Source organism: Pagrus major, chromosome 5 (genome assembly GCF_040436345.1).
Source record: "Pagrus major chromosome 5, Pma_NU_1.0".
Classification (NCBI taxonomy): Eukaryota; Metazoa; Chordata; class Actinopteri; order Spariformes; family Sparidae; genus Pagrus; species Pagrus major.
The window spans coordinates 35,831,273-35,849,388 of record NC_133219.1 but is presented as its reverse complement, the minus strand read 5'-3'; the positions used below and the strand labels follow the sequence as shown (position 1 = coordinate 35,849,388).

The window sequence follows — 18,116 nt, the reverse complement described above, 5'->3', positions numbered from 1 at the left end:
GTTATTTATTCTATGGAATGTTGTGTTTTTCATCTGGAGCCTGAGTCTTTGCATTGAATTGAAAAACTGAATTGATCGTGGGCATTGTATGTGTTTGTAATGCATCAAAATCAGGACAAAGTCAGCTCAAGAATCAAAACAGCAAAATCATTACTATTAATACGTCACTGAATAATGGAGCGTTTGCTCTTCAGAGGCCGACATAAGGACAGAGAGTTATTTCTGATCAATTCCTGACATTAAGTGCCTGGGCATGTTCCCATCAGAGACGTTAAATGAAAAACACAAGGTATGAAACCCAGCCAAAATATAAATGCAAAGATAAAGTGCAGCAGTGCCAACATCAGCTGGACACTGAGTCATCACTAATACTCTTTGGGAGGACAGAATACACCTGTGTGTGTTCACTGCTCAAAGCCTTTGAAAAGACACTGTCATGCACTGCAGCTGTTAACATGGTCATGCCATTTAAACAAGCACATGTAGAAAGAGCAGTTGTAGGAGCTCTAATGCCCGTAGCCTCGGGGCATGTGCAGCATCCGTGAAAGGCTCCCTGATGTGACCGTCTGTGCAAGAGTGTCAGGGCTTTCCTAGCAGACTCAATGTATACAGGCCAAGACTGTATACAGAAAAAGACTAGAACCACATCATCTATAACAACATGAAGGTATGTGTGCCCCCAGAGGCTCCACAGTCATTTAGTCTACATACATTAGGTTGTCTGGTATTTGCATGAGGTTTAGCTTTTATGTGTGAACAGATATCCACTCCTGGATCAAATGCAAATTATGAGTCAGTATCTGCAGAGCAACCAGATAGCAGGGAAGGACAGCCTCTGGCTAAACTTGTTGATGTCACGCCTCCTCCTCATTAGAAATCAGCTCCTCATTCAAATTCACACACTGACGCTCCTGTAAACACAACGAGCTTATTGTATGGGGCCAAACACGCCTTCCCTTTCCCCCTGTACTGTCATATTGTCGATCTACAGGTGCTTGGGGGGGGACCGAGGGGACGTGAGAGGCTTTTGCTGTGAGCTTTTCCAGCAACAGGAACGCAGCCTGTAGCACAGCGTTATCAGCCTCTCCGTCATGATCTCATTCATTACAGCCACAACCTGGTTTTAACGCCGCTGAAGGCTCTCAACTCACCCCGAGTCTGCTCTGGACCCTCCGCAAATACTCTTCCATGTCGGCCTGCGTCGCTACGGTGTCGCTGCAGATCTCTCCATAGACCAAGTTTCGACAATGAGGCTGCTGATGTGTGTGTGTGATTTTTTTTTTTTTCCCCCTCCGCTTCCGAGTCCCCCCGCTGCGCTCGCACTGCAGCACTCTCTGCTGCTGTGTGCGCCGTCGGTCCTCCCCTTCTCTACGGGGTGAACCCACAACACCGAGCAGTGGGTGTGACGGCAGGAAGAGGAGATCCGACGGCGGCGCGCCCGGTGATTCAACCGCGCTCCCTGCGGTTGGGAGCCCCCCCCCCCCGACAAGCCGCCCCCCCGCACACACACACACACACACGCACACACACACCTATCCTATCCCGTGCACAGCCTCAGCGTCCACCAATGAAACAAACGGAGTGGGTGTAGTGGATGATGAATAGCGGCGCTCCAGCACCACGGACAGCAGCCGCTCACTGGCTTTACTGTTGATTTCAGCACCTTCACACTGCTGGCGCACAGAAAACAACGTTGGTGTGCCGCTCTTTCACGCGTTTTTTCCCCCTGTTTTTGCCGCAATATGATCAAAACCACAGCTACAGCTGGACTGAAAGAGCACTGCAGTGTCTGGTGTGTGTGTGTGTGTGTGTGACAGGGAGCACTTTAATTAACCTGAAGGATGGCCTGTGTGAGTAACATCCAGAGAAAAGGGAGAATAAGGAAGACAGAAACACACACTCTCTCTCTCTCTCTCTCTCTCTCTCACACACACACACACACACACACACACACACACACACACACACACACACACACACACACTATGGCTCGTTGGCCAACTCTGAAACTTTAATATTCAAAATGGACAAGTCATCTTTCATTGGGTCACTGTGCCACCGATTTATGTTTTCATACAGCCTAGCCCTTACTCTCTAATCTATCTATCTATCTATCTATCTATCTATCTATCTATCTATCTATCTATCTATCTGTCTATCTATCTATCTATCTATCTATCTATCTATCTATCTATCCAACAACCCATAGTAGGCACCACTAACCTGTAATCATATCTTGGAGTGATGCTATCTTGCCCCGAGGTTTCCATGAACACAACACAAGTCATTCCAGTCATCACGTCTCAAGTCTGTAACTTCCAAGTCTAACTCGAGTCTCATGTCATCTATTTTCTGCCGAGTCATGTTGCAAGCTATCAAAACAGTGACTCTAGTCCACAAAATCAAAATCCTACATGGGGCTGAGAAATGGAGAGTAAGGTGAAAGTGAAAAGGGCTGTAGACCCCTCTGTGAGTGACTGGGGGAGGAAGGTGAAACGCCACATCATCCTTTAAAACTACATATAGTTCTGGATTCTGCCTCCTTTGTCTTCCAGAGGTCATCAAGGAATGAAAATAGGAACTCAGTGTTATGAACGTAAAGGTAATCGTTTTTTAAATAGTATGTAAAAGCAGGAGTTAAAATACACAGACATTTGCTGTTGGTTGAGTTTGAGTGCAGCTCAATAAATTTAAAAGATGTGGTCATTTAATGCATTTTGTCTCACAGCAATGGAAGTTTATTCCACGATGACTGTTGTGTTGACTGTGTGAAGGATTTTGAGTGTTGCCAAAAAAACTATAATCACAAGATCAGAATAGATGGAGATAATATTCCTACAAGAGGTCATGAACGTATATGTGAAGTTTTAACAGTGAGAGACATGTTAAGACAGTATACATACAGTAATACTCAAACATATGCCAATGTATAAATGTGTGTTTGTGTGCCTTTTGTCTCAGCCTTTCAGTTTAGGTCCACTTTCACTGGACATCGTAACTCTTTTCGCTGCAGTCAGCAGAATGATGATCTCTAAAGTATGTTGTGGTTTTGTATTTGTGGTGAAGGCTGCGTTAGTGCACTATCAAGATGGAGAACCCAAAGGTCTCTGTGCTCTCAGACCAGAGTCAAGCCAAGCATAATCAAGATCACTTCCTGTCACCATCTTCAAAATAAAAGCCATATTGATTTTTAAAGTAAAACAGAGTGAGAATAAAGTGATAGTGCGTTCATTTGTATATGTGTTTTTAAAGGAATCATTTTACATAGTATGTTACCTGAAACATGTCTCCACATATTGCACTAGAACAATTAATCTGCTTTTGACATTTTCCATTTGAGATAACCTGATGCAACACACAATGTGTCCTTTACCTGTGAGGAGTTAATAAGACGTCTCTACCTCTTTCTTTTCCTGTGTGATCCTTCTGTGTTGACGTACTCTCTAATGGGATTATACAAAAGCCTGATGTTTTGCTGCTGATGTTTGAAATAAAATGTTGAAAAACAGTAACTGCTGATGCACTGATGAAATGAGACAACTCTGTTTGAAGAAACACAAAACCAAACAGTAAAAACATCTAGAAATGACAAGTTTATCGTCAATAGTTGTAGCAAAATACACAAAGAGTTCAGGGTTTGAGGTGAACTTTTGTACGCATTATCATCTTGATGAATGACTGCTGTGAATAAAGCAGCTGACAGCAACGGACAGCCTGTAACGACAGCTGATGTGGAGGAACAGACCACGGTTTGGTCACTGTGTTGGAGTCTGTTGCAGCATTATTAGGGCTAGTTTGGTTCAGAATACCCTCACAGCCTGTGGAAGCAGGGTGAGGGTGGACGAAACCTCACATCTATGTGGACTTTAACATTAGGAAAACTAAACAAGGAAATCTGCTCACAAGTGGACAAAAGATAAGAGGGCCTCAGTTTGAATGTCATCATGAGAGAAGGTCACCTGAGTGATGTTCACAAGCAAAAACACAAGCAATATGAAAGATATACACACAAGTTAGTGGGTCATAAAAGGCACGAAGAGGCAGCTTCAGAGGCCCCCTCAATGTCCCTCTGAATTTAGTCACTGAGAATTAAAAAGATAGCAAAGTTGTGTGTGTAAGAGAAGGATTTATGGTCATATTTGGGAAGAGAGAGAAATAAAGAGAAGAGAAGTACCAATCACTGCCCAGCGCTAAAGTTTATAAAGCATTCTGTTGCTGTTCAGGCCTTGTCTGTCTAATCAGTCTACACTGGCATCAATGTGATTTTTTAATGAGAGCCGAGATTATCACAAAAAAAAAATCTGTTTCTTTATCACCAGTGAGGCGGGATTTGCATGTGCTTTTGACAATTCACATTTTAATCCACAGGTTAATCAGGTCAAAGGTTTTGGTAAAGCTTTATAATAACCATCATTAATAAATAGGGGTGTAACGATACATCGCTCCAGATCGATATATCAGTTCAATGATCAACGATCCAATAGCATCGATGCAAAGTGAAAACATCGATTCATATTGCCGCCATCGTTAAGATACGCCTTTATTTTGAAATTCCCATGGCACGTCTGTGTCACCGTTTCCGTCCATGAGCAGCTCCTTTCTAAACAGTGCTTTCTTTTTACTAAAAATTTGTTGTAAAAATTTGATTGTTTTCCATTTAAATGTCTGGAACCAATGATAAAATAATATTTCCACTGAAAAGTTCAGTAATAAAAGTATCAAAGCCCGTTTAACTGATTGTGTTAATTGGGCATATGATATCGTCTCATACCAATCGCAGGCCCCTAATCAAATCGTATCGTGGCAGACTTTGTGATATCGGCAAATATCGTATCGTTGTCCAAAGAATCGATATAATATCGTATCGTGATGAAACTTGCGATTTACACCCCTATTAATAAATGGTGAATTTATAGATCATTAAACTTCAGTTAACAGTTATTTCACTGTTAACAAACAATTAAATGCTTTATAAATTGTTTTGTTGCATTGTTGTAAAGTTGCAACTAAAGTTGATAATACTTTATATATGGTAAATAAATACTATGTAGCTCATTTGTAAACATTATTTGGATGGCCATTGTAAAGATGCAACTGATGTTTATAAACCTTTACAATTGCTTTATAAAGCATTTAACTGTTTATTACCAAATTTATCTGTATATAAGTCTTCATTAGCTTTGGGCAAAATAAAAGGAATAATCACAGATTCTCAGTGACAGCATTTCTTCATTTTGTTTTTCTGGAAGTTTTGGGGTCAGAGAGTTTGGGAAGAAGACTGAGAGCTTCATCTGCAGCAGTGTTACTAAGTTTGCCGCTGTGATGAATAATGATGATCCAGTTTTACCTGAGCTGACTGAGAAAACTCTTGAAGGCAACAGGCAGACACGCTGCAGCTTTGATCCATTAGTGCTCCCGCCTGCTCGCTCTTTTATGGGAAAACAGAAAGATCTGCCGTATTTTGCCTCTGAATGATTTCCCATTACACAAGTAAGGCTTACAGCGTCTGCACAACAGTCCTAAACTGGTTTAATTTTCCATTGAAAACAATAGGCCTCGCTAATTGATTTTAATGGCTCTCTCCGCGACGATGCGCCCCTTATGACTTGGAGAGAGGTCTTTAAGATTATTATTATTAGTATAATTGCCATTACCCCCACACTTTCCCTTTGCGAATGGGAGACAGAGAAAGAATATCTTTGCCCTTAAGCTGAACAAATAATTATTAGAGACAGGAAACAAACAGACGACCGTCATTCACACACACGCCCACACACACACACACACACACACACACACACACACACACACACACACATAAACGCTCCACCTTAGACTAGACCCCCTCCTGGCGACCCTCATTCCCTCCGCCGCCCTCTCCGTGCAGCGTGCCGCTTGTAATTTATGCAAAATTAATTGATACATCTTTTATAATTGATGTGCTGTAAACTTAATGAGTAATTTATGTAATTAGTCAATTAAGGATAATTCCAGCATATGTTCCGTATGCCCAGAAGGTGTGCTTTACAACTAGTTATTTGTCCAGGAGTTGGGTGCAGGCGAAGACTGTCGTAGACTACCTAATTAATTTTGTTATGCAGATCAGCCACGGTGTCTATTTAACGGCCCCCTTTGTGAAAACAGATTTAATATTGATCTTTCCCGGGCGTTTAAAGAGGATGCTTTTACCCGTGTTGGCCTCTGAGGGCCTCGGAGTTTCAAAACTCATTTTTCAGGCGCCAGGAAAACAATTACGCAAAGAAAACACACAAAAAAACAAAAACACAAGCACAACAACGACTGTCTTTATTTAGCAGCGGTTATATATATATAATTGTTCACTGTTTTTCAAGCGAAGTGGCACTAAAAGAAGTGATTTCCTTGCAATTACATGATGTCTTTAAAATATGCTCTCCGTCGACACAGTTGACCTTTTGAGTGGGCTTGAAGGACTGAGACATAACGGGAGAGATACACCGGCTAATTAATTGACACAGTTTTGAATATTCATACCTAATACAGCGAGCTTGCCCTTAATTACATTGTTGGACTTCTCTCCTAGGAGGCTAAATCACGGAAGGCTTAATTATTGTAATGTATTCGGGGGCCCACCGGGGCACCGGAGAAGACAGGAGCCGTCAAGGACCCAGTCATGACACCTGGCTGGAGAAAAAATACACGGGAAGGGGAGCAGCTTTTGTTGTTCTCCGCTGAACAGAATTCAGAGCAGGGGATGAAGTTTGTTTACATCCTTGTAGGATTCACCGGAGAGTGTTTGAACAGACAGACAGCCGCCGGACTCCCCTCTCAGCAATTAATCAACAACCGTGCCTCCCTCTCTTTCTCTCTCTCTCTTTACCACTGCGTGTGTGTGTGTGTGTGCGCGCGTCTGTTTAAGAAGCAGAGGAGTCGCGCGCTGATGATTGTGCGCAAAGGAAGACATGATTTATTGTTTGCAAAGTCTAAAAGTGCAGTCGAGCAAATTTAACAAAGAGGTTGCACTCTATATATTCCATTCTTTACTATTTGTTTCCTCAAGTGAAATTCGCTAAGAAGCCGTTTCAAATGCGCATTCTCTGTCAGGATGGTTTCCAATCACGTTATCTCAGCATCATTGAACAACATCTCGATTTTTTAAAAACAGGCAGTACGCTTTCGGAAATGTTTACTGCGAGCTTTATATGCAAAGCGACGGAGAAATCCAAGACCGTAACATTACAGCATGGAGCTTATTTTTCGAAAGAAGAGGTCAAAGGTCACGATCAGGGAGCTGCTGGGGTTTTTTAAGCTGCTTGCTGAAAGACATTTAGAAGAATGGCCCCCTTTAAATACAGTTTAGTGGTTAAAATCAGTCACTCGGGTTATTTTCTGTCCCTGCGCACATTACGCAGGAGTCTTTGATTGGCAAACAGGAGATTAGAAGCGAACGCGTGTTAAACGCACCACCCACCCCTGATTTTTATTCATTTCTTTACCCCCATCTCTCTCTCTCTCTCTCTCTCTCTCTCTCTCTCTCTCTCTCTCTCTCACACACACACACACACACACACACACACACGCAGCCCTCTGCTCTCCCCTGACGTGTCCCCTAAGTGTCTGGATAATAGATAACAGAGCCAGCGACCTGCGGGGGTCTTACAAAAACGACGCTCGGCGAGTGGGAGCATCGCACAAGAGGAGAGGAGCACACACACCACAGACAGACAGCGAAGCAGGCTGGCCCCTCGCATCCTTCAAACGCCGCGGTAACAGGGGGAAACTGAGGGGACCTCTCAACTTTTACGCACAGAGACTGACTTTTACGCACAGCGCCAAGAGCATAATCCGACAGAGAAAAGTCTTCAGAAGAAACTCTCTTGGGATGCAGGAGCCTCTCAAGGATCTTACCCAACAGCAACGGGCCTTGAGGCTAAATTGTATTTATTAATCAATTTCAAACTGATCAAAACTGATGGCTCAGAACTTTGGAACATATGCGTCAGATGGAGACTGATATGAAGACCGTCAAGTTAGCTCCTTAAAATACAGAATTTGAAATAGAACTTTAAAGGCTTTTTTTTATTTAACATTTCAAACTTCAAGAAAACAGTAACCAGTCATGCCTCGTCCTGGGAAGAACTCTTACAGCGACCAGAAGCCTCCATACTCCTACATATCCCTGACAGCGATGGCTATCCAGAACTCCACCGAAAAGATGCTGCCTCTGAGTGACATTTACAAGTTCATCATGGACCGGTTTCCGTATTATCGAGAGAATACCCAACGGTGGCAGAATTCCCTGCGACACAACCTCTCCTTCAACGACTGCTTCATCAAGATCCCTCGGCGGCCTGATCAGCCAGGAAAAGGCAGCTTCTGGGCTCTGCATCCGGACTGCGGTGACATGTTTGAGAATGGCAGCTTCCTGAGGAGACGGAAGCGCTTCAAGGTGCTGCGCGCTGAGCACATGGCCTGCAAGAGCTCCCCGATGATGCATTACTTTCACCATCACCACCACCACCCGGGCAGCAAGCTGGGCACGGCATCCGCCCACCACGACCACACTGCAGGCCCGGCGAGCACCGTGGGTCGGCTCCCTCACTTTCAGGGTTACGGGGGCATCACTTGCGCACAGCCCGGCGGGTTTAAACACCCGTTCGCAATTGAGAACATTATAGGACGGGACTACAAGGGCGTGATGGCGAGCGGGCTCCCCCTCACCTCGGTCATGCACCACCTGGGTTACCCGGTGCCCCCGCAGCTCAGCAGCGTGGTCAACTCCATGTGGCCGCACGTCGGGATGCTGTCGGAGTCCATGGGTGGCGTGCCCGTGCCCGCATCATCCGAGTACGCGCCCTTCAGCATGTCAGCAAAAGGCCTGTACCACAATGCCAACGGGCAGAGCCTGCCCGCCGTGCCCGTGCCAATAAAACCCACCCCATCCCTGGGTCCCGTGCCCGGTTTGACGGGGCTGCAGTCCGGCCCGACCCAGCTCTGCTCACCGGCCTCAGCGATGGAGAAAAGTGATCTGCTAGAGGGGAAAGGCAACCCTCTGCACCCGGCTCTACTGCTGTCCTAACCGGGTAAATTGCGGGTCATTTTTGAAAAGTAACACCAAGAAGAAGGACACTGTTATCGCATAAAATAAATCAGCATAGTTTACGTTAAGTGCAGCTGTAGGAGAGTTGTTAAAAAGTAAGGTTAACATTTTGCTGTGTGATGAATTTTTCATTAGACCCATGTTGATTGAAATCATAATTTATTTGCACAATTTGTGAGGGCATTTACCACATACTGTAATGTGGCACTGATAAATACAATCAGACAAGTAGATACGCTAAACCCAAAGAAAGCTTTGATTTAGGAGACAAACAATTCTTTTCCAAATGCAAACCAACAACTCTGTTTCTATTTTTCCTCTTACTCTATTTATTTTATTTGAACCTACGGCCGGCCTGTCGGCTAAAAACAAAATAGGCCTTCATGTTGTTTAATTAGGCCTGTTGCACTTTTTTTTGTGTGTTACTTATCGGTGCATTGAAAACGTTATGCTTGTATTATAACACTATTTATCTGAGTATATTTATAAAGAACTTAAGACTGAATCTTATTTGTTGTTGTAGTTATTTACTCGTTTTAATCTCCACACGTTATTCGGGGTTTTTCACTGTTGGCACATCACAACTGAGGGGAAAAAAACAAGATAAATTCCATCAGACTGCGGTGTTATTTTGAATTAAATCAACTGGAGATTGGCGCAAAAACTCATATAATTGCAAATACAATCTGATTTGTATGATTCAATTATGCTGCTTTTAGCATGTGCAATAATTACACGCAGTTATTAAATATTGTAATAAGTGCTCATACATCCGTCTCCAACAGGAAATGATAACAGCGCAGGTTACTGTGCGTACTGCCACCAGTTGCTCTATGAATTGCATAATTTGACTTAATTGATTTCCCTCACGTTACACCTGCACTTGAATTGAGAAGTTTAATTCAAAGTTTTTATTTTTAAATTACATTTTGGCTGTAACTGTACAGTAATACTGAATCCAGTGATCAAGCATCAGTTTGGGCATTTACTGAATCCAAAAATTTAGAAGACATTTGAGCTTTTAGGACTCTGCACTAATTCAACCAAATTTGAGAACCCCTCTTGAACACAAAACTCTGATTGAAGAAGTGTATATTGAATATAAAACAATTCAGCAGGATGGTTTTAAATTGTTCTCTCTCAAGCTCATCACGTGACTTGTGCCTTCTTCAAATTCAAGAGATGTGGAAAGAGAAATTATTCAAAGCAAACTTTCCTGAGCCAATCTTTGCTTGGAGAGACATTTACATTGAGTTCATGCTATTATCGCCCATCAATGACCATTATGTGCACATGTGACATGAATCACGTCTGGATTGGGGCATACTGTATGTGTGTGTGAGAGAGAGAGATGTGCTTATGATCTGTCTTCATAAGATGGATATGAGCAGCCGACATTCTGGGCTGCAGCTTCACAACTTCAAAAGCGGGCAGGGCGATCGGATCAAGTTTTTCTCTTTTGTTTCGTAGCTTTGAAGCTTCTCCTCTCCAGCAGCACAAAGCGCCAGGTTCAGCCCACTGAAAATGACTTATATTCAACCTCCTGTGCCCTATTTAGCATCCCAAAGGCTCCCACAGCCGACACTATTGTCACACCAGCCTCTGAACAAATAATTGAGATGCACCAGTGGAGGAGAGGCGTGGGAGTGAAGAATTAAAGCCTATTTGGGTGTCATTGCTAACGAGCAGAATACATATAATAGTGATTGCCCTTATCTTCATCTTCCTCATCCTTATGGTAATATTTTATCATTCTGTTTTTCTATATCTTCATTTGATTTTTAGTTTAGCTGATTTTTTTACTCGCTCTCTACACTCTTTCCTCTACTGCATCCAGACGTCCAAAGGTTATTTCTTCTGATCTATTACTTTCTCTTGTCTATAAACGCATTTTTACGCACACTTTCACCGCAGGGTGTCTGTGATTCCTAGTTAAAGGCAACTGCAATTTCAATGGCATGACCAAAGTGTCTATGTGACAAGTGTGTACCTCTGCCTGTAGGTGTGTATGTGTGTGTGTGCCCGTGTGTGTGTGTGCGCACGTTGCTTTAATTCCCTGATCAGCAGGCCTCAATGTCTTTAATAGCCCTCACTGCATTAGTGTATAATTAAATGCCACTAATTAAGACACAATAAGAGGAGTAATAATGCAGCCATTATTACCCTCCATGATCCTCTGTCCTCACAACAGTGGAGTTAGATGCCTCTGGAATCATAATACCACATGAGGTCTCCTAATGTGCACATGTGTTTATACTGCGCAGGCTAATAGGAGGTGTATGTGCAGCTTATTTTTATAAGGGCAGACACTGAGCTGGTTGTGTCAAAGCATGTAACAGCATATGTTGAATGATTTTTACTAGTCTGCGAAGCAAGTGTTAGATGCTTTCAATAGGGATGGGACAATAACAGATTTTATCACAGATCATGATAAAAAAAAAAAAAAACCCACAATAAGTTGATCGTGTTGATTGGTCCATATCAGGATAATCGTTAATATCCTCACATGAATGACTCGAATAAAATGTCTAGCTCGCTGATATACAGTCCTATATTGGTTTCTTGATTTATTTTGAATTGCCAAAGCCGGTCGCCGTGGCGGAAGGCAGGCACATTGTATCCCACACAAAAACAAGTTCCATGGGATGTGTGTAAATACTTGATTCAAAACTAAAAAACAACAGGAAGAAGCAGTTACCACCATTTATTTATCCCACAGGAAGATCTTATGATTCATGATGACTTATTTAAGATTCGTCTGATTGTTTGTTTTTCACAACAAAAAAAAGATGTGTCCTATCTGCAATGCAATAAAAATATTTGTTTCCAACCAAAAAGTCAGATTAAAGTGATTCAGGTGTGTTTTAGTTCAATTTTAGTTTTCACTTTAAAGTTTTAAGAATATTTTGATGATTATCAGGATAATATCGTGAATTGCAATTATATTGGACAGGATAATTGTGACATGAAATTATCATATTGTCCCATACCTCGTGCTTATTCAGGCATGTTGGTATGCAGGTTCAATTTCTACAAATAGCTGGACTGAATGTAAATCTTAGTAGAAAACAGCCACACTTATAAATTATTTGTATCAAACAGACTAAAAATTTGACACAACTTTTTGAGTTTTTTAAGCAAACAACGCAAAGGTATTTCTTTTTTAAAATGAATTAATTCCTCTACTCGATGGGAATATGCCATCTCACTAAAAGCTTCTCTTCAATTTAAGATAAAAGCAATCAGTAAGTTGGATGGGAGGCAGCGTACCTAAATGTTTTTGCAGAGGTTAAGTTGAATCAGGAGCTGAATGTCGTCGAACTGAGGTAAAAGCATCGTATAGTAATTACTGCAAATAAACCAAACAATCACAACTGCAGAGGGTTGTTTCAGCGATGTGTCTTACTCCAAAACTAAAACCACAGAAAACTGCAAGTCTTCTGTGTTTGACTGCTTAATAACAATTGCACTGTCTACAGTCTACTTCTTAAAAAAAACAATGAGGTTTAATCTAACTAATTAGAAAATATAAAAAATAGAATCCAGTTATCGGACGATTTGGTGACTCTTCTCCAAATAAAATGTTACACCGTAAGCCTGGAGACTTTTTTTAAAAATACTTTTAACATCAGTACAGCAGCTTCTATTAAAATGTGCTCTAGTGCAACACAACAACGCTCCCAAAGGCAAAGGCGTTTAAAATGTGGTTAAAAATGAGTTATGTTTGGTCACTAAAGACTTTCCATACAATATTCAATACAACTGATAAATAATACTAAAAACATTGATGACTGATGACGAGGAAAATGTTCAGTAACTCTAACCTAATCTGTTTATTCGTTGGTTTTGGAACAAGCTGACCCCTTCTCATGCATCCATTACAACAATCCCAGGTTTAAGAGAGCTGAAAGTGATATAATGATATTTCATTTAAATAACACAAATATAATATTAAACCATATGAAGAACTGTGCGCACTGATAGAAGTGTACAGGATATTAATATGTATTCATGGAAAAACTGTTCATCATCTGAAATATGAGTTTAAAATGAATAATAGGTGTCTTATGAATGAATAAAACATTTGGGTCAGAGGTGTTCCACTGTCAGCCCTCAGAAACGAAACGTTACGCTCTTGAATAGACGATGATACATTAGTGGTAATTACACACACTTCATAGGGGCATGGGTGGCAAATTCTACATGCATTTTTCTTAATGACCAGCAAGAGCAGGCCATCATAATGAGCAGCTTAATTCATTGATCTGATCTGCTGTTCGCACTAAGTCAAGCACACTGGCATACATACACACTCACGGACGTGAACAACCTTAAATATTATTCTTTGTTCCAGACAGCAGCTAACGCCGGCAACATTAGTACTTGAGTAAAACAGAAATTTGTCTTCATTTCTATAAACCTATAATTGTCATTCAAGGATTCCTTCTTCAGTCACAGCTTGAGTGATAATTAAAAATATGAGTGGAGCCATTTCAACAATAAATGGAAGCATGAATCTACATCAGAGCAACTATTAACTTTGTTAAATCATTTTAAAAGAGGACAGAAATCTGTCTATATGGACTTTGTAAGAGTCTCATTATTAAAAGTTGATATGCATCAAATTGATTTATAATTTGCAGAATCAGAATAAATTTGAAAAACTCTCCCTACCGGAAATTAACTCAGGCCGCCACAATTTTCTGACAGCAACCATGAGAAATTAAAACGAAGTATGAAGTATGAGTGAGATAAGACAATGAACACCAATGAGGGAAGAAAGAAAGAAAGAAAGAAAGAATGAAAGAAATGTCTCCTGTTGAAATGACATTGTGTGAGAGATGCGCAGCTATACAAGGTCATTGGAGCTTCATGCCCTCTTACAGAACTAATGAAAATGTAATATTCTTAAGAGGTTTCTTCCTGCTCCAGATTTGTCACAGATTACAAGATGACTGCTGACCTCCTAATGAAATCTGAGAAGATCATCCTTCAACTTGAGAAAGTAGCAATTGGTCATAAAACTGTATAAGTATAAGAGTGTGAAAGTACGTAATTAGACAACCAAAAGTTGCGTAAGCGCTCTCGACACCAAAACCCATAACCAAAGCCTTGCAGAGCTGGTCCTGGATATTAAATAGCTCACAGAAATGACTCTCCTTTAGCATAACTGCAGCTTGACTTGCAAAATGATCTTTTAAATGGACAAACATCATATGTGTGATTCAAGGCACAATTCAAACAGGATCAAAAATGACTTGTCCCAAATGATGGACTACTGTACATCTTCGTCCCGAAATAAAGTCTCACGGACCAGACCAGAAGGGGCTGGACTCCTTTTGCTTTTGTCCACAGGGGCCTCAAGGATAAAAAAAAAAAAATTAAAGTTCATTGTAGCTGCTTAAAATTGTCAATAAGTTATTAAAATTTTAAATGGATTTGGATTTTTAAGTTTTTATATCTGTTAAACAATTGTGCAAAAATCTCTTGATCTTCCCTACCACTGGCCTGACTCACTGCGGTCAGCTGCAGGTCTGATACACGGACTAACTTATTGTAACATTATATGTGATTCAGTGCAAGCAGGCAGCCGGCATAAGGCTACATCTGCTCTTATCTTGGTAATGGTCGCCTTGCCATAGTCACGGTCGTGGTCTTTAATAGTGGGACGAGGGGGAAAGTCATCTGGCACGTGTCGACGGGAGTCAGCACCAGCCAATGAAAAGGCCATCTGAGGGGAATTAGCATATTGGCATCAGGCCTGGAGACAGAAAGAAGCTGTCAGGGGAGAGAGTCCTAACGACAGGTCACTGTGGACCACTGAATATTACTATAACTCTTCTTCTCTGTCTTTCCTCCATAATCTACCCTATTCTCTTTTTCTGCTTTCACTTGTTCCTTCTTCTCTGACTCTGTTGTGTCTTAAAAAAAAGAGCTCACCAGATCCTCCCCGCCACAGAGGAGGTTACCATCATTCTTATCTTTATTCACCTATTTTGTTCCACTCTTTTCCACCTAATCTTCAAAACGGTCTCCCTTCTCCCCCTACGCTCCTTCACCCATTTCGCTCTCCAGTCTCCCTCCCTCCCTACCTCCCTCTCGCTCTCCTTCTCCTTAATAATTGGACACTGATTCACTGATCTGGGGTCAAATTTTATCTGCCCCCTCTGGCTGAAGTGTATTGTCTTCGCACCGTCCTCGAAGTAAGGTCTTCTGACGCAGTTCATATCATCTTCAATCTGCCATCTATCTTTATTGGCCCAAATTATTACACCTTATTAGCCATTATTACATTTTACTATCAATTCAAAACAGGTCAATGGTGCAGCCATTCTGGCTTCCTTCCCATCGTTTCTCCTCTCCAACTTCCCCACTCTCTCACTTTCTCTTAGGACCTCAGACCAAGAAGTTCTCTGGCCACAAAACTTCGGCAATTTCATAAGAGGTTAAGTGCTTTTCAAGGGAATGAGTGCCCATATAGACTTATTTGAATCCTCAATAATAGAGATTAAAGTGAAATGGAAATTAACAAAGTGTATCATCAGCTCTTCTCCTGATCGGAGTTTGTACATGGAATTTTAAATCACGCTGCACAATGTCAAAACATAATAATTGGCAGTGATACAGAGGAAAACTTATAACAAAGGTTTGGTTTACTAAAACTGCCTTGGATATAGGCGGGACCTGTTTGGTTACATCAAGGCACAGTGTGAAAATATGCACAATGTAATGTAAGTACATTTACTCAAACTACTGCTACTTTCTACTTTCACTTTTTACTCCACTACATCCATTTGGTAACTTTGGTTGCTAGTTACTTTGCAGATTGCATGCTGCATCAGAGCCGAGGACGTGCAGGCCCATTATGAGATCTGATAATGGGCCAGGGCGATAATCAGCGACCCATGGTATACAGTATACATACAGTACATGTAAATACATGTAGAATTTACTTTTACTTGTACTTTTGATACCTAACTACATTTAATCTCAGTTACTTTAAGACTTTTAGTCAAGTACGAATGGGTGACTTTAACTTTTAATGCAGTAATATTTTACCATGATATCTTTATTTTTACTCAAGTATGCCTTTTGGGTACTTTTTACAAGACTGGCAAAACATAATCAAAACTTACTTTTAATTGTACTATATAACCAAAAAATTTAATCAGTTTAAATACACATTATGTTATGCTCTAGCATAATTAATGCAGGTCTCAGATTATACTGTGCAGAAATGTATGCACTACAGTAGGTATGCTAATTTTATGTTAATTATACATGATGCATGATTATTTGATTGTACCTTTGTTACTGTAGGTATATGGCTTCACACACAACTCACAAAAATATTACTGGATAAATCATCAGGAGAGTTTTAAAAGGAAAACTAACTGAGAGCATGAAACTGACTGAGTCTTTGAAATTGGAGCTAGAGATGGTTTAAACAAAAACTAACCCACAGAATCCACAAAGACTTGTTTGACTGATCTGTGATCATGAGCCACCAGAGGTCCTTCCTGTCTCATCCGCTACGCTGAACACTCTGGAGTAATTCCTCTTACTGAACAAGTTTGAAGTCTCTTTTGTAACTTCTTATGATGAAGGAAGGCTAAAAGGTCACTTTTAGCCCTGGGCAGGAGGCTGGGGGGATGAAGTTACAGCTTGCGGAGAGGAGATAGATGTAATGCATCAGTTATAATGTACACAAACTCAGGGGTCGAAGTGTGGTTTTAAGCAAAGTGAATGTTTTGCTTTGCGTTTTCATTTGTATAAGTTTCAGATGACATAAGCAACAACCACAAGTCAGTTGACCTGCTCATTTTAATAAAGAGAGTGATAGATTTTAAATTTGGGTTTGAATAATGTTCTCATGTTGCATCAAAGTGTTTTGGTTAAGGCTTTTGTTGCATGTGAATGAGTAGCATAGAAGATGAAGAAGACACCACTGTTCTAAGGTTCTGAGTTTGAGTCCTACAAAAGTCTGCACAAGTTAGGCTGAACAAAATACAAAGTCTGTATCTGACGAGAGCAGTTTGGTTGATGACTTAACATAGTACTCCCCACAATGAATTACCGAAAAAAAAGCCCACAAAATAAAAACAATAAACTATCATTTTACAGAGCTCCAGAACAAAAAGGTTTTAACAGTAATGCACTTGACAGTGGTAGAACATTTGGCAACAATGCACTGTTCTCTCGTTAGCGTTAATTGCAGCTGTGACAGCGGTTAAAGGCAAGGTCCTCCTCTGACTCCCAATCATTTATCTCTCCATTACAGAGAGCACTCTGGGTTTTTATTGGTGTAATAAAGTCGATCTTCACTTCCACAAAAAGCCTCCTGACCCCTGGGTGCTCCTGAGGCCCCTGACTCCTCCCGAATGTATTCATCATCTTCATATTCATTCTTTGTCACACACACACACGCACGCACGCACACACACACACACACACACACACACACACACACACACACACACTGCATGCAAGCAGGCTGGCACACAGATGGGGATGTTATTTCACACTTACTGTTTAATTACAGTAATAAGAGTATCATAATAATGAAGCGAGGGACAGGTGTCTTCAGTGAAGGTGTTCTCATCTGTGCGGACTTTAAACTAATTTGACAAACCCTCTGATTTCCATTTCATTTGTCATCATTTTACAGATGTTATAATTATAATAAAATGAATAATGTTATACAAAAATATCCTAAATATCCATCTTTTGTCTTAACTGAGACAAACGGAGGTTTGAGCTTGCCCAGCAGTAAATCTAAACCATGAACGCCCTCTTGTGGTTGAAGGACTTTCCTCACAGAATGAGGGTTAGAAAAAGTCAAACCAACAACTTTGGATAACTGGCGGTCTTAGAAGATCGATAGAAATAACACCACGTTATAGATTAGTTGATACATTTCAAAAGGGGCATGTGGAGTCCAGAAAGTGAATATGACCTACATCAAAGCTCAGATAGTACGGAAACCACAAAATAAATTTGGTACTAACTATTAACATTAATAATCAAAATTAAATTC

The 18,116-nt window shown here is 41.0% G+C and overlaps 1 protein-coding gene across 1 annotated transcript; it reads left to right on the top strand.

Annotated features, from left to right (window-relative positions):
- The first annotated feature begins 8,098 nt into the window (after positions 1 to 8,098).
- On the top strand, positions 8,099 to 9,058 carry foxb2 (forkhead box B2). The gene has a single exon (XM_073467162.1). It carries the CDS (start codon positions 8,099 to 8,101, stop codon positions 9,056 to 9,058), a length of 960 nt encoding a protein of 319 aa, XP_073323263.1.
- The last annotated feature ends 9,058 nt before the right edge of the window (positions 9,059 to 18,116 follow it).